Genomic DNA, 20267 nt, shown 5'->3' with positions numbered 1-20267 from the left:
GGTGCCTAAAGCTAAATAAGTAGCCACACTTTCAAAAGTGCTGAGTACCCAACAGCTCCCACTGAAGTCAATGAGATGGCACCACTTTTGAAAATCAGGCTACTTATTTAGGTGCCTAAATATGGATTTGGCACCTTAGTATTAGGGACCCATTTAAAATATTGGCCCGAGGTTTTATTCAACCAAGATATTGATTTGCTTAGTCTCCCATTAATCTGGCCTTTCTATTTTTTAATATTAATATGTCTGAAAACCAGACTAAATTTCAAGGAATTTAAACATTATTTGGATGCATTAGATGTGTCTTTATCTATGGTTTCATTGTCTCACAAAATGCAATTGTTCCCTTAAGTATATCTAAGTTTTAAGAATTTTTCTCCCTTCACTATTTCTTTAAGAAACAAAATGGACTGAAATGATCTCTTCCACCATGAGTGAAAATGGGCCAAGATTCACAGTTCCATAATGTTTCTCCAGAAACATTTATGGGATGATTTGAAGAGCGCGTGTTTGTTCTAGTATTATTTAGCCTTGGAAGTGATTTCTGTTTAAAAAAAAAAAAAATCAAGCTGGACCCTCCCCAACAATAACTCAGCAGTCTGTAGCTACCTTGATCTAGGTTTTCAATCAAGTCGTCCAAAGCATGAACTAGTTTTTCAGGGCCAAATCCTGGACCCATGTGCAAAGCTTGAGAAAGTGAAATTAGCACGTGGGACCTACATAAGGATGAGAAGGGGGAGGAATCTTCCCTCTTAATCCAGTGGCAGGGCACAGAGCACATGCACAGTCCCTGTTTTGCTCTCAGGAATGCAGCATTGCCTGTGGTCCACTTCATACATCTTTTGGCTAGTGGATCCACATAGTAGCAGAACAACTGGACACCCCTTGTTCCCAGCCCACCCTCTGCACTGCCATGGGAAATGCCTGCTTTGTGGCCCAGAGAGGGTCTGGCATCCCCATGTAGCATCCAACCAGGACCCTTTGCACACAGTAGTTCCATTGGCTTTGGGGATTTTCCACTGTCCTTTCACAGGCCCTGGGGATTTGGCCCTTAGTTGATTGTACGTGGACCCTTTGCGCACAAGGCTGTTGTGATGCTGGAATTTCTTGCGAAACAGCTCTGGCTGTCCTGTCCCCTTTTGAACGGTAGTGCTCCATGTACTGTTGGTTTATAATGTTCTTTATAAAATAACTCTTTGAATGGACTTACTGAGAGGCCACAACCTGCTGAAGGTTCCCATTGTGCTGTAAGCTGTTCATTGGAAGCGGAGGAGGTGGCGGGGGAAATAAAGAACTGGACATTTCCGAATGAGTCTGTGGGTTATGTACTGGGATGGGGCTCACTGAGCCAGAGTCACTCTGCATAGAGCCAAGGCTGGTGCCATCAAAATGAGTCATTTTCTTCTTCATTAACTTTCTTTCTTTGGCTCTGCGATTCTGGAACCAGATTTTCACCTGCAGAGGAACAAAGGAAAAGGTGTTTCAAGAGGTAACAGAATGCAGTCTGATAAGTCAGCTTCTCAGTGTTGGGAGATTTATTGTTTTTAGAGTCTTATTTTTTGGCCCTTTTATATGTAACATATTTAGGTTGTGTGTACAAAATCTTACTTAAATTCTTATGTTGCATGCATCACTGTGATGTCCAGTTGCTTGAGACTGCTCTAATTAATGGTGTGGACTGACCTGGCATCAATAGCCCCAGAGATCAGGGGAGCAAAGAAGTAGTGTTACAGCCACCTTAGCCCCTGCCTTGCTTGTGCACTGAGTCCAGCTTGGCCAAATCAAAGGATCAGGGCCAATTTACCCAGGCCATTTTTCTCTTCTCACATTCATCAAATTTACAGCAGGGTAACTCTGTTGGCTTCTGTGGAGTTGGTCCTGATTTATACCAGTTCCTCAATATGGATTTAGCTGTCTGTTTAGGCATACACATTTGAAAAGTTTGCTCATAATTTGTAAGATGACCCCAGCTCTTCCACTTGGGACAGAGAAAACAGCCTTTTTTAAAACTTACCTTTCAACTCCCTTTCTTATTAAAAATCATTTTCAGTGACCTATATTCCAGTTTAACTCAGAAATACATCTTTTAATAATTATTTCTTTATGCTGGGTTGACCTCACCTTTTAGGTAAGGAGTGCTAGGCTGAGGCCTGCTACACGATTTACATAGTATTCTGCTGTGTTCCAGAATAATGTTAATGGTTTACATTTCTGTTGTTTCTCTCAAACAGAAGGACCCTAAAGTGCTTTACAAACAGATATGGACCAAATTCTGCCCTTCAGTATATATGTGCATACAGTCTATTGAAGTCAATGGGCAATGTGCACACACGTTGAAGGGCAGAATGATAACTACATACTCAATTCATTACTTCACTCTCAACTGAAATGCAGCCACCTTTGCGGTGAAATGAAGCAATGGTTGAAGAGAATGCTGCAATAACACTTACAGTTTTTTTAGGGTAGGCAATAAAGAATCAGCAACAGTGTAGGATAGCTAATGAAGAATATTGTGTCCAATTGAAACTATGGGGGAAGGGGTATTTTGAGGCAGCAGAATGTAATGGAATCTAGGGTTTACTCATTACTCTTGTGAAAAGTTCTGTTGCATCTATAATGATCATGGGGCAGATCCTCAGCTAGTGTAAACTGACCCCAATTAATACCAGCTAAGGAACTGCATAAGTAGTTCTGTATGAAGTCTAATCTGTTTACTGAGGCAAAATTATCATGACAATTTAAAAAAATCTGCCATCCTTTTGATGTTCAGATCAGAAACAGAGTAGTGTTGCAACCAATTTTTTATAATCCTAGGAGAAATTTGTGAATTAATGAGAAATGGGATTCATTGAGCAATTATTTTTTGCCAGCATCATGGAAAGGCACAGACTGTGGTGAGCTGAGAGAAGGCAAAGCAATAAAAATGGGTGTTCTCCATAGGTGCTATGCCGAAGAATTTTTAAAATTCCAAATTTCTTTGTTTTAGAAAAAAATTATATGGTGGCAAAACCCAAAATAAGAGACTTATTCATTTTTAGGTAATGCTATAGCTCCCCCATTACTGTCCTGTCTAAGGGTATGTCTAAATTATATTTAAATACCTGCGGCTGGCCCATGCCAGCTGACTTGGGCTTGTGGGTCACAGACTGTGGGGCCGTGGGGACATTTTCCCTTGTTGAGTTGCTCTACAAATAGTTTTCTTTCTCCCAGTCTAATTCTCTCCTTCTTCTTCCTTGTTCCCCAGCATCCGCCTCAACACCCTCCACCCCTGCTCACTTGTTTCTGTCTTCCCCTAACAACAGGCCCATTTTGCTTACTACATTTCCAAAAGCAATTTCAGTTGGATTTAGTATTAATTTTTCTTGTCCAAACACTGTTCTGTAGCATTGCTGTCCCTAGGTAAATAATTGCTGTGTTTCATTTCAACAGTGGCTATATTTGAGATGTGGGTAAAACAATACATATGTATCTGTGGTAAAGTTTGTAAAGTATTTTGAGATCCATCAAAGCAAAATGTTGTGTGCATGCTTTCTGTGTGTGTGTGTGTGTATATATATATATATATATATATATATGTCAGTATCATTCATTAATGTTAGTAGAGTCTTTAACCAATCACAATCACCTTTTTGTATTTTAATTTTTAATTTGCAGGAAAGAACCCCTCCTCCCATCCATATGAGCTATTTCTGGGGTTATAAGAGGATCCATTTCTCCCAGTATCTCACGGGGTGAATGAATTTCCCTGCTTCCCAGATTATCAGCACCTACTGTACCAAAGCTACAAAATCTTGCCTACAGTCACTTTACGCTATGTGGCAACTATCACGCACATTTTTCTCACAGGCACAACAGCCTGTCCAAAAACCATCAGTGTTATCACTGATCTAATCTAAGGTCTGTTGTACACACAGTTTTTGCACTGGTATAATTCTGTTGGGTTAGGTATGTGATTTTTTTAAAACCAAAAATATAACCTCGAATGTAGACACCGTTATAATGGTATAACAGATGCCTTATATTGGGCCTGGTCTACACTGGGGGGAGGGGTGGGAGGGGGAGAATAGTGTAGCTGAAGTCGACGTATCTTAGATCGACTTAGAATCACTTACTTCACGTCCTTGCGGCACAGGATCGATGGCCACCGCTCCCCCGTCGACTCCACTTCTGCCTCTCGCCCTGGTGGAGTTCCGGAGTCGACGGCAGAGCGATCAGGGATCGATTTATCGCGCCTACACTAGATGCGATAAATCGATCCCTGATACATCAATCACTACCCGCTGATCTGGCGGGTAGTATAGACATGGCCTTGGTATTGCTGATACCCCTTCCTGAATGGCAATAAGCTATATGAGTATAACTACATCCACAGTGGGGTGGTGGTGAGGCGTTGTAACACGGTAACCATACTGGCATAATTAAAGCCCTACATACAGCTTTTGTGATTAGAGGAGGCCTAAGATACAAAGTAACTCAAACATTACATGACTGGGCTGAATATTCACAGAAAGTGAAACTTGAATTAGTAATCGTGGGCATACGTAAATCCAGATATGAAGAATTTGTTTATCCAATCAGGGAATAAATATATATAATGTGACTCAAATGTCCAGTTAAAACAACTCAAGTGTCTGGTAGTCAAATATGTGTAATGAATTACTTGCTAACTCGCTGCAGCTCAATACTTATTAATGAAATTTAAGCCTGTTTCTCCACTTCACCATATGTTGTCATTTACACCTTTGTAAATTGAGGGCAGACTGGATGTACAATGCTACCAATCTGATCTGGTAGCTTTTACATCCACTTTGCACATCACACGGTACAAAAAAGAGGAGAGTCAGGCACATTATTCATTGAACAACTGGAGAAATCTTGATGTTTTTGCAGACAATTTGCAAACAAAACAAGGTGAAATTGTTGCATATATTACCCAACAAGAATTATTCAGAGAGCTCAATCAATAAAACTCATAATTCTGTATTTCATTGCCTAGTTTCAGTGCAATGATTAAAGGATCTCCCAGGTAACATGAAATAGAACATATTATGTTAGCCCAAGGAATAATTATATGCATTGCTCTGTGGGTGATCCAGCTAGACTTCTTATCTCAGTGTCTTGCTTCCTGGACCAGCTGGAGTTGGAGGTGTTTTAGAGCTAGAGGCCATGTTTCCAGCTCAAGTGGTAGGAGGAAGAAAAGGCTGGAAGCACTGCAGGAGCAGTGCACAGCCATTGCAAACACCTGATTTAGGAGTCTGACATTGATGGATTCCAGAGCAAACTTTATTCAGCTCTTGGCTAGAATATAGAACCTCAAGATTAGAGGATAGAATGGAGGAAATATTGAGGGAGGAGGGAATCGTCAACGTCAAGAGGAACCCAGGGGAAAAATAAATACCTTCCTAAATATACTTGAGCTTGTCAACTGGACTTACTATGTCTAAACTAAGGATGAAATCCTGGCCCCATTGAAGTCAATAGCAAAACTCCCATTGACTTCAGTGGGGTCAAGATTTCACCCTAGGACTTTTTGCTAAAATTTCCCACCAGGTTAGACAAGCCCCCTGGCAGCTGCTGGTGTTTTAAGACCATCTCATCTGTCCCTATTCAGAGCAGGTCTAAACAACACCGCTTAAAAGGCTGCCAGATGCCAGTGCCTTGTCTGTACTTGCACTAGCATCATTGCCACCACTGATACAGCTGAGTCCGTGGTAGCAATGGTGGGAAATGTGGAGATAAGGCCAGTGGGAGTAATCACACTTTGCTGAATAAGTTACTGGTTTGTACATTGCAAACAGAGTCCAGCCATGTTGTCTGGTGCTTAGAGACATTAGGATGCTTGTGTTTTTAACCAGTCTTGTCATCTCCTGATCAACAATAACAATGCATGGGAAATCCGAGTATGTGAGCCATACTCTACCTGTCTCTCGGAAAGTCTTAGGTTTGCTGCAAGTTCAGACTTCCTCCTGATTGTAATGTATCTGTTGTAATGAAATTCCTTCTCCAGTTCTAATCTCTGATGATCTGTGTAAACCACCCGGTACTTCTCTCTTGTTCTTGTTTTACCTGTTTTGAAAGAAAATAGCTTCAAGCGAAAGTTTTTAACTTCAATAGCATAAAATACCTGTTTTACATTTGAAAAAATGTTCCTGAAAATTCGAGGCCTGATTCTTCTTTCACTTACTCCAGGGTAAATCCATTGACTTCAGTAGAGTTAGTGTTGATTTACACCACATTTGAATCTGACCCATAGACTTTACTTTTGTTCTTAAGTAAACTGATGACAAATGGATGCTCAGATTTCTTTATCAACACATTTTGGGGAGGAAGTGTGGTTTTGTGATTAAGGATTGGTAGTTAGGAAATCTGAGTTCTATTCCTAGCTCTGACACAGACTTCCTCTGTGGACTTAGGTAAGTCACAAAACATCTCTATTGCTCGGTTTCCATAAACAGAGATGATACCTGCCTCAAAGGGGGATTTGTAAGGCTTCTTTCACTGTCTATAAAGCACACTGTCTGTCTGGCACTCTTGGTGCTGTAAAAACAATCATGATAATGATTGATATGTGCCGAGTTTATTATTATAGTTTGATTGGCAGCTCTTTTTGTCCCTTGGGTTAAAAGATGGAGACAAACTATCTCCGCCTGGATGTCATCACAAGGAATGGAAGTATGAAATATTTTCATTTGAAAATAGATAGAGATTGAGAGAATGATAATGCTTGATGTAGAGACCATGCTAAAGTTGCAGCATCCAGTGTTTTACTAATCTCGTTACATCATTTCAAGTCTGGGTCCGTGACATGGCTGAACATGGCTGACATGGACTGTCAAAAAGTAATTGTGAATGTCAGCAGCCATTGAGGACAGATCCAGACATCCGGAATTTCTGGCCATGTGGCTGCAACTTTATTAATTCCATCAGGATAATTTCTCGAGGTAAACAGTCCTATTAGCAGTAAAAAGGGGGAGGACCATAGATGCTCCTTTTGTCACCTCCCTCCCCTCCCCTTTGTCAAAGCTTAAATCCAGTCAGAGCATCACAGACCTAGTGATTATTAATAGCAGTTTAAAACCAAGGCCTTATCAGAGTCTGCATTACCCCAACGCTAAACAGCTCCTTAAAACTCAGAGCCTGCATTACTCTCAAGGCCCATTATGGCCTGCAACCTGTCTGGAGAATGCACGTGCCTGGTAGGATGGCTCATGCTTACTCACAAACCCTTTTCCTGAGAAAGGTGTGTTAATGCCTGATTCTCAGGGAAAAGGGGGACTTCTCCAAAACCACCCAAAAGGCTACAACTTTATTAATTCCATAATGAGACAGCTTCTTCGGGCAGCCAGTCCTAGCAGCAGTAAAAAGGGAGAAGACCATAGATGCTTCCTTTCTCACTGGCCTTCCCCCTGTGTTAATGCTGAAGTCCAGATCATCATGGCCCCAGAACCAATCACAATGGGATCCTACTCCGTGACTAGAGCTCCTAGGTGCTACCTCATTACAAATAATTAATAAATTATATTCTGCCTATGGCTATGAATGATACCTGATCTAATGAGTGTGACAGACTTGTTTTCTTCTGGGATCTCTGTTCACCAGGATTGAAGAACACAAGGTCCTACTCTCTGAATTTTTAGCCTCCATGATACATATAGCTCAGCCTTGGGCAAGCACTATGTATTAACATGTATTTAAGTAATCTGGACATTTCTCGTCAAATCTGTATAATTTGAAGACAGGCCTGAACATTTTGGTGTGGAAAAATATTTTTGTCCATCTTCATACTTATTATTCATATTTGTTTGTTTGTTTAAGAACCAGTCTGTCCATAAAGCCAAGAATACTTTCAACCAAGTCTGACACCTTCCCCAGGAAAGAGTCCCACTGATTCAGCTCTGAGTACATTGGTTTAAATCTGTCGTAACTGCACTGAAGCCAATGTAGATAACACCAGTGTTATGCTGGAGTGAGAGCAGAGTCAACCCAATCATGCTTATTCCAATAGTCAAGTTAGCTGTGATGCCAATTCCAAAACACTACTGACAAAAAAATTAAAGAGGTCCTGAAAAACAGCAGTAATTCTCTTCAGCCTACATAGATATCAAGTACATTTGTTTTCATTCATTGGAAGTGTAAATTGTTTGTTTAACACATGGTCACCTGTGGTGCTTTAATGCCTTACTTGATATTTTTTAAACTTCTTTTGATCTCTCTAGCCTGTGTTTTTGTTTAGGTTTTTTTCCCCTTAATAATGTGAATTTGGGGTCATTCTGTGGAACAAAATGCCTAAAATGTTTCCCTAAACTCTCCATTGTGGTGTTAAGATGAAGTACACAAAAGAGCTACAAGGTGATCTTATCATGAACTCTATTCACATTCAGAAGCCATAAACAAATATCAGATCCCCTTTTATCTCCAAATGTACTTGATATTTATGTAGGCTGAAGAGAATTGGAATAAGCATGACTAACCTCTCAGTTTCTGATTTTAAGTATTAAACTCTTATTATCCATCAGGAGGAATTTTTATTAGCTTTTTAAACTGAAATAGAAGCTAAATATATTTGCAGAACTCAGCACCTATTTGTCTATACGTGTCGTGCTTGTTTATTATCATGCAAATACACTTCTGTTTCTTTTTAAATATGATAGTACTTTATGGTTTAAAACCAAGGCAGCAGAAATTTACAAATCTAGTTGAGATGGGTTGATTTTTTAAAAAGTAAATAATAAGAGCAAAATTCTCTATGATTTGCCTGGTGTGGCTCTTGATTTAAATATTCTGCTTTTCCTACGTGTTCAGAATCCTTACGCACCCACTGGGAGAAGAGAATATCAGAGCTGAGGTCTGCCTGGCGCATCTAAGAAGAGAATGTTTTATTGTCCATTTAAGTCAATGGGACTCTTTCCAATTCCTTTATTGGGAGCTGGGTCAAACCCCCATTATTCATACAGCATTTTATATTGAGGGTGAAGGAATACGTTTTTCATACACTTGCCAAAGCTAAATCAAAACAAACTTCCCAAACCAAAAGTTAACCCCAAACCATTTGCAAGATTATGAAAGCCCTGTAATTCCATTCATTACATTTAATGACATGTCTCTCATTCTTTCTGGCCCAAATCCTGAGGATCTTGCTCAGTTTTTATGCAGCCAAAATTCCAAGGCTGTAAGGATTTGGCCAATAAACAACAAAGATGCTGCTGTTGGCTTTTTCACAGTCCTTTTGGAGACAATAATTACAGTTTCCCCCTCTAAAGCTGAAAAATAAATTTTAAATCCAACCTTTAGCCAACCCTCCTAATTTTACTCAGGTGAATAGTTTCACTGGAGTCTATGGAACTACACAGGTGAGTCAAGTGAGCAAAATTTGCCCTATTTGGCTTTTTTTTTCCCCTGAGTCTTTTCCTGATGCCAGACTGGTATCGTCAATGTGTGGTATCGATTTAACTAGAGATGTTCTCTCTTGAGGGACTCTGTCATGGAATTGCACATGTTTAGGCTTGATCTAATAGGCTAGCAGAAGTCAGAGGTCTAACCTACTTTGTAATATGCCCTCCAAGCAGTAATACGTGGATAGCCTGGTTCTGAAAAGCAGCTTAAGTGTAGGGAAGTTTGAAAATTCATTTGAAATTGCCTTTGGAAAAATTGGGTTCACCTGACATTTACGACTTAAACTGCACCTTGCAAAAGGGTTTTAACAATTCCACAGAGGGAAGGCTAGTTACTCTAGCAATTTTTGTGACTCTGGTCAGGATCTAAGTGGGGGGAAGGGAAGAGCTTTCCCATTGGTCATAAAATTCACAGAGCATTTCTTCTGAAGACAATAAAGCTAAGAGAAGGCCTCTTTATTTGCTGTGAAAATCATCACCCTTTCCGGCAATATAACTGCTGAAGAAAAGAGGGAGAAGGAAGAGACAGGGCTGCATATCAAAGCAAAGAGAAGTGTTAAAAGGGTCTGTTGCCTCAATATGACAGATAGGCCTCAAACCCCAAGACAATGTAGCCCAGGGAAGAAAAAAAATACTCTCAGACCTCACAACTAGTTTACAAAGCAAAATAAATTAGCATTAGAACTGGCCCGGGCCCCTTTTTCATTGCCTCCTCTCTCAGCTGTTTAGGAGCTTCTGTCTTATGTGAGCTAACATCCTTCATAAAAATCTAGCATCTACCTATGCCTATAGAGAGAGCTAGATCAATACTACAGTATCATATTAATTATAGAGGCTCATATTTTGGTCTCAGTTACATAGGTGCAACTTGTGCCAGAGGGGGGTAATGGGTATACCTAATTAAATGGGAGGAACTGAAATTAGTAGAATGGAGAACACATTCTGGCACAAAATATGTTCAAGACACACAATTCACATCTGGATTCTTGTATAACCCACTATTTGAGGGTGACTGGATTGGAAGTATCGATTCAGTCCATTGCAAAGACAGAGGGCATTTTCAAAATTCAAATCCAAATCTGGGTTTTGATTTTGCTTGCCCTTGGATCCAGAGTTTTGCTTTGAGCCTGTCTCTAAATATGCCTGGGGTTACTTTGTAGAGTAGTGATAGAAAGGGCCAAACTCATCCTTGGGGTAACTTCCCTGACTTCAACAGAGTTATGAAACCAAAGCAGTTTTGAATTAATTAAGACAAGGAACACTGTCCCCCATTCTGTATAACATATTCATTAATAGTTAAAATACAGGGTTAGCATCTTTCCATTTCAGAAGCATTACATTGTCCCAAACCTTCATACATGTGTATCAGTAACTTTACTCCCAGGAAAAGTCCCATTGAGTTAAGTGGGACTACACGTATGAGTAAAATTACTTATTTGCTTCAATTTTACCAGGATCTTGCCCCATGTTTTCAAAGTATGAACGAAATTCTGTCTCAGATCTGAATGGTGGGTCTGGGAGAAGAAGAGCAGCATACTGGAGTCAAGGTCCATCATGAGACTTTAAGTGCAGAATTTTTCTTTTTGTTTTGTTGACTTCTGCCTGACTTGTAATACCTGGATTTTCTACTTTGAATCTAGTCTGTTGTTTTATGCTAAAACTCATGGGCCAAATTCTGTTCTTGGTTTTGCCAGTATAAACTTGGAGATACTGCACTAAGGTAAACCAAATTAGATCAATTGAATCCAAAGCAGAATTGCTCTCCATTTTCCCCCCACTAGCCTCTGTTGATTGAATGGATTCCCTACCCAATAGTCTGATTTTTGGCTATCAAAAGTGTACAAGCTGTTGAAGGTGTGGATAGATTTGAAAGTGACCAGATCAGGAGAAATCTGCTTTTTGTGATTCTCTAAAGCCAAGGAAGCAAGGGATGAATTGAAATTCCTAAAAGTGTTATATATATTGTTTTATATGCAGTGTTGTAGCAGTGTTAGTGCTCTCTCATACATTCTTTAGACATTCAGCACCTTGCAAGATTGGGCTTTTGAAAGGAATGTGATTCTTTCCCACAATATTTTCCCCTTTCTAAAGATGGTAAGGGATGGGATTTCTATGCTCTTCAAAGATTAGATAATCTTTGTGGGTAGTGCATGCGCCAGTGATGTCATCAGAATCGTTCATCATCAGGAAGTGTAGCCTGTGTCCTAAGAAAGCTGTAATTAAACAAGGAAGATATGCAAAAAGAAAAGGAGGACTAGTGGCACCTCAGAGACTAACCGATTTATTTGAGCATAAGCTTTCGTGTCTTCATGTGCAGGAAATTACAAGCTCTGCCCATAATCAAAGTTTCCCTCCTTCCCCTTCTTTACACCATCAGAAACCCTTCTTACCCCCTTTCTATTTAATGTCAGGTCTTCTCTTCCACCCTACAGATGTGTGAAGAAATTCACACTGCTGGTGAAACTGCTGGAGAAGCAAGTTTTCACCAGTGTCACAGAAATACTTTGTTGGGGTATGGTTTCACTGCAAATTTGTTGCTATTTTTTCTAAAAACAAAAAGTGACCTTTCTTCCTCCTCAGTGAAAATGACAAAATAGCTCTATGAAAGTAGTGAAGCCAACTTGTGGTGATTTGTAATGTTTTCCAGGGTGGATTTTCTTCCACCTTCCATCAAAAATTGACCCTGTGAATACTTTTGAAAATATGGGGGGAGCTTCCATTTTTTTTTCACATAAAGCACCCTACAGTGATAGTTGGCCTGGCTTTGTTCTGTGCTCTGAGTGGTAATTTTTTGGAGGGCAGGGGGATAAGTGAGAGGAGCCTTGCTCCAGCTATATCATTGGATAAAAAATAGTAAATATTTAATATTCAGCATTTTCTCCGTGGAATTGCCCTTGAGCCTTTCTCTGAAGTCTAATACATTTTGTTTTCTTCTGCATGCTCAGCACCTTCATCCATGCAAAGACCAAGCACTCAATCCTGCATCCACTGCAGTTGATGAGAATGTTGGCATTGACGTTGGTGGGTGCTGGCTCAGAACCCAATCCCTCCAGTTCTAAAGCTGGTAAGAGAAGGCATTACAGCTCAAAATGAAGCATGTCTTCCAGCTTGAGAATGATGGACCACAGTCAGATTATCTCCCGAATGGTAATGCATTCTAGCACCACAAGACTTATAGGCTGGCCTCTAATATTAAATACTAAAACCAGAGTTTCCATTGGTGTAGCATAGTTCCATTGACTTGACTTTACACCAGTAGAGGACCTGGTATTAATATTACTTTAAAAAAAAAGAAAGAAAAATGGCTTAAGGTAAGAGTATGTTGCATTCCTTTTTTTCCCTTTCCAGATCCATAGGAATGATAGGAATGAAGAACAAAAGGTGGAAAGATGACCAGGGGATAAGAGAAGAGTAGAGAATAGGTTAAACATTTTCCTTCCACATTCATCAGGGCATGAGTCCAGAAAACAACAAAGAAAACCCACCACAAAATCAGTGTAGGGCCCACACCTGTAGCCTTTACTCACATGTGTGGACTGCTCATGTGAGTGATCCTAATACAAGTAGCTCTGCTGACTTCAAAGGGAATTACTAATAGGAGTAATTTTTTGCAGGATTGCAAGGTCATCTTGCAAAAATCATCTTGCTTTAATATAATTGTCTCAATAATTAAACTGTATTTTTATTGGACATGGCACTTAGCTGTATTGTTATAGTTTCACAGCATTTAAACAGCAAATAGTAATTTATTCATCTGATTCATTTCTTCCACTGGTTGAGGGACTGTAGGTACGTCAGCCTCTGAGCCTCAAGTTTTCCATCTGTAAAATAGGGATAATACGCTTATCTACTTCACAGGTTGTTAGATTTCTAATTCAACAGTGGGCCTGATCCTGCAGTCCTTCCTTAGGCAAAACAACTCTTGAAATCAGTGGTGATTTTAGCCTAGAAAGACTCCTAGATAGGGATCAGTGTCTGTACAGTACAAGGCTTTGAGGGTGCAAAGTGTAATGGATTCAATCCTACAAAGTGCTGAGCTTGCTAATCCCAATCCAGCAAAGCATTTGAACATGTGTAACAGGACTACTCATGTGCTCAAGGGTAATAGGAAAACTCACGCTCAAAATTAAGCACATGCCAAAGTGCTTTATTGAATCATGGCCTATACGTGTTGTGTGCTACTGCTGTTAATTTTAATCCTGCTGGAAAATGGGGAAATATTTGCTCTTCTGAAAACAAAGACAAGAAGAAACAGGATTAGGGCTAGAATCAGGGCCCCACTTAGACAGCTGTTGTATCTGAGCTGAGCTTTCCTGGCTTAAAAAATAATTAGTAAAGGGAAGAGGAGGCAGGAAAGAAAAGCTGTTGTTTTGATACTATTGTTCAGAATGAAGCAAATCTTTGACAAGGACCTGAGGACCTGATCCAATACCCATTAAGTCAATAGGCTCCCACTGAATATCAGTGGGAGTTAGTCCCCTATAGGCATTTAGGCCAGATCCTCAGAGATATTAAGGCACTTAATTCCCATTTATTTTAATGGGAGTTATGCTCCTAAATACCTTTGAGGATTTGGGCCTTGGATAATAATTATTTGTATATTTGCGAGGCTTGATCCTGCAAAGAGCTAAACACCTTCAACTCCTTTTAAGCACAAAAAAGTTGAGGGCACTCAGTGGCTTGTAGAACCAGGTGCTGTAGAGCGGAAATGTGTTAGCAGCACCCTGAATTCCTACTAGGTGCCCCATGCCTCAGATGAGTGTGATGCACTTTATAGGATCAGGCCCTGGCAGGATGAGTGTGAAAGAGCCTAAGGTTTGCTAGTTAGATGGGTGATCGGAATGTTATTGTTTGTTATTTATTATACAGGACCCACAGTATATTTGGCACTGCACAGCCAGATAAGGAGACGAGTTCCTGTCCCAAAAAGCTTGCCATCTAGAAAGACAGGAATAAAAATACAGGTGGGGCTCAGGGGAAGAAAGAAAAAGTAGTGTGGGGTCTGTCGGAGTTCCGACAATTCTGGCTGGGGGTGGAGCAAGAGGGGATTATTTTATTTGGAATAGGTTTTCCTGCCATCTGGTGTGTTACCGCCAACTCTCTGTAGCTCTATATTCTTGACAGCATTTCTTAGACTCCCACAGGGGCTTGTGGCAACCTGGGTTGTTACTTGGGAGACATAGTGTCACTTTTAGATTTGAGCCCCAATATTGAAAACACTTATGAGTAATCTCATTGCCTTCCCTGGGACTACTCACAAATAGGATGCACTATGCCAAGGCATAATGGCGGGATTAGGCCCCTGGTTTGCGTTTCAGTTGGGGAACGGTGAGTCAGAAGCAAATACGATTTTAAAAAAACCTGGTGCATATATTTATTTTTAGGGGGTGAACTGTGCTGTCCTTACTCATCCAGAGTAGTACCCTACTCCACAATTTATCCCACTGATTTCGGTGGGATTACTCACGGAATTAGAGACTATTCAGCATTAATAAATTTATCACAATCTGGCTTTAGGAAATCTGATGCACCATTTTAATGTATGATTTTCTGTATTTCTTTTGACTGATGATTTAAGATTTATTTTTTGTTTTTACCCCAAAATTGACAGTTTTAATTCCTACTTTAAAAAACCCTCAACATTGCTTACAGTAGTGCATGGGGCAGAGATTGGGAGAGAAGAAAAGGAAATTTCATGAACTGCAACTGATTGAAGGACTCTGAGCACCTCCAAGAGGTTCTGAGTGCCTCCAAGAGGTACGGAGGCCAATGGGAGCCAGGAGTGCTCAGCACTTCACAGGATCAGGTGCCTTCACAATTAACTTTTCCTTAGTTCTTTCCAGGCAGCCTTTTTGCTTCATTTTTGCTTTTTTGCTTTTCTGAATGCTTCATGACTTACTTTTACGCATAAGATGGTAAATGCAACCTATTGCTTTTACTTGCTCACTATTATAAATCAGAAATTGACCTGTCAAGGTATTTGACTAGCTGTGTAACCATGGATGTCTGTATTCCTGCCTTTTCTAAGACACCATCTATAAAGTGAAGTAAGCCCTTTCATCCACTCTCATTTATTCACTCTTGAAATGCTAATTTTTTTAAAAGGAGCTATGGTATTGACTCTGTGCTAGTGGCATGATACTACAGATCTTATTGAATCTAGTGGGCCTATTTACCTGAGTAAGGTCTGCAGGGCCAGAGAGAGCATTTCTATTATAATCCCTGTTTCTGACACATTTCCAAATATATAGTTTTGGCCTGTATTTTTTCACGCTTACTGTGAGACCAGAGGAAAAGTAATATGGAAAGTTACAAAAAAAATTCAATGCTTTTAATACACTTGTGATCTTTAAGATTCTCACTGGAATCATATTCTTCAATGATCCAGTTACTCCATTTCACATTTTATCACAAATGGAGTAACTTCCCTGCATTGAGCAGTTTTTTTACAGCCCAAAGAGGTTGCTTCCCATGTGCCCGAATACTAAAAATTAGGAATGGCAATGTAATAAATCAGCATGTGATCAAAGACATCATTCAAGAGCAGAATCAATATTTAACTGATAGTAAAAGAACCCATCAAAATGATCAGGATTCTTCCTCTCACTGCATACTTCCTAGCTTTTCTTATGAACTAGAAACTGGGTAAAAAAAGTGAAAGCCCTTCTCAGCATAAACCTCAGTACCCACATACCTGTGGAAGTGGATTGCACCGTTTTCCTCATCCATTCATAAGAGCTGTGCCTTTGACTGTTGGGAGAGATTTGCTCTGTGTTAATTGTACCTAAAGGAGGTAAAACCCCAGATCCAGCAGGATTCAGGGAATTGTAATCAGCAGAGCTGTAGGAGATCTGTCCCGGAGATGAGCCATTGATTTGTGCAGCAGAAACTGTACTGGAGGGTCCTGGGCCATAAGTATTCCAATCCTCCCTTTGCGTGCCATAGTGAGATCCCCAAGCTCCCAAAGACTGTCCTTGGTTGTCCATACTTGGCACATGATGATATCCCATGTAATCTGAATAGGATGGAGTGGAGACAAAGTTTTGCACTGGCAGGTTGTTGTTGTTGTTGTTGCACCTTACAGATCCTGGATACATGCTGGTTTCTTTATCCAAAAGATAACTCACGTACATGATGCTCATAGCCTGGCTTTGTCTTGCCAGGACATCCTGCTCCTCACAGTGTTTGTTTGATCTCTTCCTGCCTTCCTCCTTCTTTCTCTCTCTTTTCTAGCCCCAACTGGCTCTATAAATGACTCATGCTAGCCCTGATGTCTCTTTACTACACATGATTAACAATGGTGTTACCAGGTGCTGGTAGTAACAGTTTACTAAGGTTCTGCCTGATGTCACAGATAACTGCCTGCCCCAAAATTACATTTGCATTCAAATGAAGGGCTGACCATCCAGGCAGCCCCACCTTGCTGCTAGTTCTGGTGCTTCCTTTCTCACAGATTTTTTATGTATCCATCCTGGTCCCATCCCCTTTAATACACTCTGACCTGCCTTAGTCTTGGAGCCATGTTCCACACATAATTAACCTAAGACTTTCTTAGAAAGCTAAAGAAATAAGCTGGTTGAACACTAAGTGGTTTCTAAAGAAGTTTTTATGTGAATACACTGAAAAATACAGGAAAATATGAGTAAGGAAATGCTCACCACTGTAGTTATTATTTGTTTCATGCCTGCAGTATGCTTGGTACTGCACAGAGCACAGGGGAGGACAGGTCCGTACCACAAGGAGCTCACAAACAGAATTAGAGTCGAGGCTCTAAGGCTATGTTTACACCAGCGAGCTAACAGCGGCACAGCTGTATCGATGCAGCTGCACTGCTGTAAGATCTCTCGTGTAACCACCCCCAATGAAGCCGCCACCGACATAGCACTGTGCACGCTGCCACTTATGCCAATGAAACTGATATCACTCAGGGGTGTGGGTGTTTTTTCACACCCCAGAGCGACATAAGTTTTGCCAACATAAGTGGTAGTGTAGAGATGGCCCAAGTTACATTTGTCTAAAACCAGATATCTGTCAGTTCAATTGTTCCTTCTCTGGTAAAGAGCCAGAATGTTCAATGCCAAAAATTCTCTTTTATATTGAAATCTAAGGGCTACAGTACACAACACTTACTCAGTAGCTGTGCACTTACTCACACAGGCTGTCTCATTGTCTTCAATCCTTACTCAGGTTGGTGAGTACTCACAAACCACAGCAGTTCTATTCGTTTTAACCCATATCGCATTGTTAAGGACATACATAAGAAGACACAGTGTTTACTCACAAAAAGAAAAGGAGTACTTGTGGCACCTTAGAGACTAACCAATTTATTTGAGCATAGGCTTTTGTGAGCTACAGCTCACTTCATCGGATGCATACATCATCGGATGTCTACTCACATGACTAGTCCCCTTGATGTCAGTGAGTCTATTCCTAGGTGTAAGTGCTTGCTGCTGTGAATAAGGATTGCGTAATCACACCCAGAAATTTAACAAAAAGACACTCTGTTAAGATTCAGAAGAGCCCCAAGTTTGCCATCATCTCCACATAAGTTGTGATTGCTTATCTGTAATTTCCCTAAATAAACCCTGTTTCAGTTGGGCCATATTCTGCTACCATTACTCACAATGAGTAGCACCCCATAAGCATCAATACGTGAAGCAGAATCTGGCCCTTTATCTTTGAAAAAAACTGTATGAGCAGCTCAACTTTCATGAACAACCCTACAATAACAAACTTATATGGTATTAATAGAGCAAAACAATGCAATTAAAAAAATTCCCACTTTTAAGCTTCTAAGGGACTGTTTATTAATCAACAGTGAGGAGAGAGGGGATAGATTTTTATAAATGAGGTGAAACACCTCGGCACTGTCCCTTATGAAAGTGCATTGTATTTTATTTTTTGGGAAAGCAGGGTCCCCTTTAATGATGTGGTACTTAATTGCACCGTTATTAATGAGCTGACATGTTAAAGGGATATGTCTGTTAAACAGGTGCAAAGTATAATGATGTCTTCCTTTCTTCAGAGGTGTATTTTTTCTTTAAGGGTCTTTTGCACTTTGACACTGTTTAAACTTACAGGTCCCTCCTTCTGGTTCCCAGAAGGAAAGAATCTCATCACACACCTGACAACGCCTCTGCAGTTTCCTCTTATGAGAGATCAATAGCCTCAGGCCCTGGCCACATTAGGTCCTGGATCTGTGTTTGTGGGAATCTTTTTAGAACATGATAGTAGTGCTGGGTGAGTGGTGCAAACAATTTTCCATTACTATTTGTTAAAAATGTTAAATTAATTCACTTTGGCAGCCATGTGCCCCTTTGCAGTTTGCTTCCTGTTAGTGTGTGCATCACTGTTTTACTGACATAATTGTTGAAAAGGAATTTATAAAATCCTGGGGGTGAATGTTTGCAGAAATTAAATTTTGCATTTGTGTATATGCATATTTATTTATCTATTTATTGTATTATCATCGCACCTAGGGCCCCAGTGATACACCAGATCCCATTGTGCTAGATGCTCTACAATCACAGAACAAAAAGGCTCTTAAACTCATCCAGTTAGCTCAGGTACCCATGTGACTTATTTGGCCAAACAAATTTAACCAATAAGTATCAAACAGTTGCAAAGAACTGTTCTTGATCAATCCACAGAGTTAAAGAAAAAGAGAGAGAAATGAATAATGAATACATTTGAGGAAATGGATCTGGATAATCCACAAACACAAAAAGAGGTTAAGCTTGTTAAATAAATGATGGCTTATGGGTCAAATCATTCATCTGTACATGGCAGAGTCCTGAACATGTTGTTATATGACACTTGATCTATCCATGTGAGCGGCATGCATGTCAGCGGGATGCCACACTGGTATAAAATCCATCCGGTTGGATTAGGGCCTTGGTTTAGAGTTCCTTGTATAGATGGGTTCAAGCTGTATTGTGGAACCATGCTACAGTCCTGGGCCATAAAGTCAGTGGAGCTGTGCCACTTCACACCATGGGAGAAATAGTCTCCTGTTGGGAGAGAATATTTTTATAATACAGTTTGGTTTTATCTTTACCAGCAAGATCAAGCCCTATTAATTTCTCTCTCTAATTACCTTTCTGGTGTTTCTAGGGTGCCAGTCATTTTAGTGTCTACACATTTTGAGCCCAACACATGATTAGGACTCTATTCTGTTAACTTCCTTCATGGATTTCTCTAGTGTCTTTGACTCCCCCTTCCAGCACCTTGGAAACAATTTTAGGATCTAGTCCATGAGAGTTGTGGGCACTTAATAGCTGTCAGGATAGGACCCTTAGCGAAATGGCTCAACAGAAAGATTGCTTGCTCTTTGCAGGAACTTCATTTAAGTTTCCTTTCCTCTAAAACCCCCCCACCTATTTTTGTACCCCTCCCGTTAAAAACACACACACAACATAACCCCCTCAAATGCCGGGGTAACAATAAATCAGTCAGAGGAAGGGTCAGCAGCTGGAGTGGAGCTCATTTACTGTAGCATTAGTCCCAGCCCTCCAGTTGCTTTCAGTATGTGTATTCAGCATTGTAGCCCTGTAACCCTTAGGAATATAATAAAGTAATGACCCACAACACCGCAGGGGAGATTGGCCTCAGCAGCATAGTTTGGATCGTGACCTGCTCTTCCCCAATGTTCTGGAATATTTGTTTTCCTAGACTGTAGCAATGCTAGAATTCTCTACATTACTGCCGTAACATTGTTGTAAGAGAGAATTGTTTTGAATCATACTGGTGATAGCATGGCTGGCTTATTTGTTGTCCCATTTGTTATCATCATTCTATATTTTTATAAGTAAGGAAATATAAAATTCTTTAGCTAATGCCAATCTTTTAAAGTAAAAGAGTTAAGGAAAAATGAGG

General features: G+C 40.2%; 2 protein-coding genes across 8 annotated transcripts in view; one reads left to right on the top strand and one right to left on the bottom strand.

Annotated features, from left to right (window-relative positions):
• Positions 1-20267, top strand: part of LOC311525982 (uncharacterized protein) — an 81621-nt gene that overhangs the window by 36926 nt on the left and 24428 nt on the right. The gene's annotated exons all lie outside the window — the stretch shown is intronic.
• On the bottom strand, positions 1207-16534 carry LOC311525980 (homeobox protein CDX-1-like; the record flags this gene model as incomplete). Its single annotated transcript, XM_084638536.1, has 3 exons — positions 1207-1455; positions 5921-6066; positions 16087-16534. The coding sequence occupies 3 exons, from the start codon at positions 16532-16534 to the stop codon at positions 1207-1209; spliced, it is 843 nt and encodes a 280-aa protein (XP_084494662.1).

The sequence above is a fragment of the Lepidochelys olivacea genome (assembly GCF_965140295.1).
Source record: "Lepidochelys olivacea isolate rLepOli2 genome assembly, chromosome: 9".
NCBI classification, from domain to species: Eukaryota; Metazoa; Chordata; order Testudines; family Cheloniidae; genus Lepidochelys; species Lepidochelys olivacea.
Note: the sequence above shows the minus strand (reverse complement) of the source record. Positions and strands in the feature narration are given on the sequence as shown.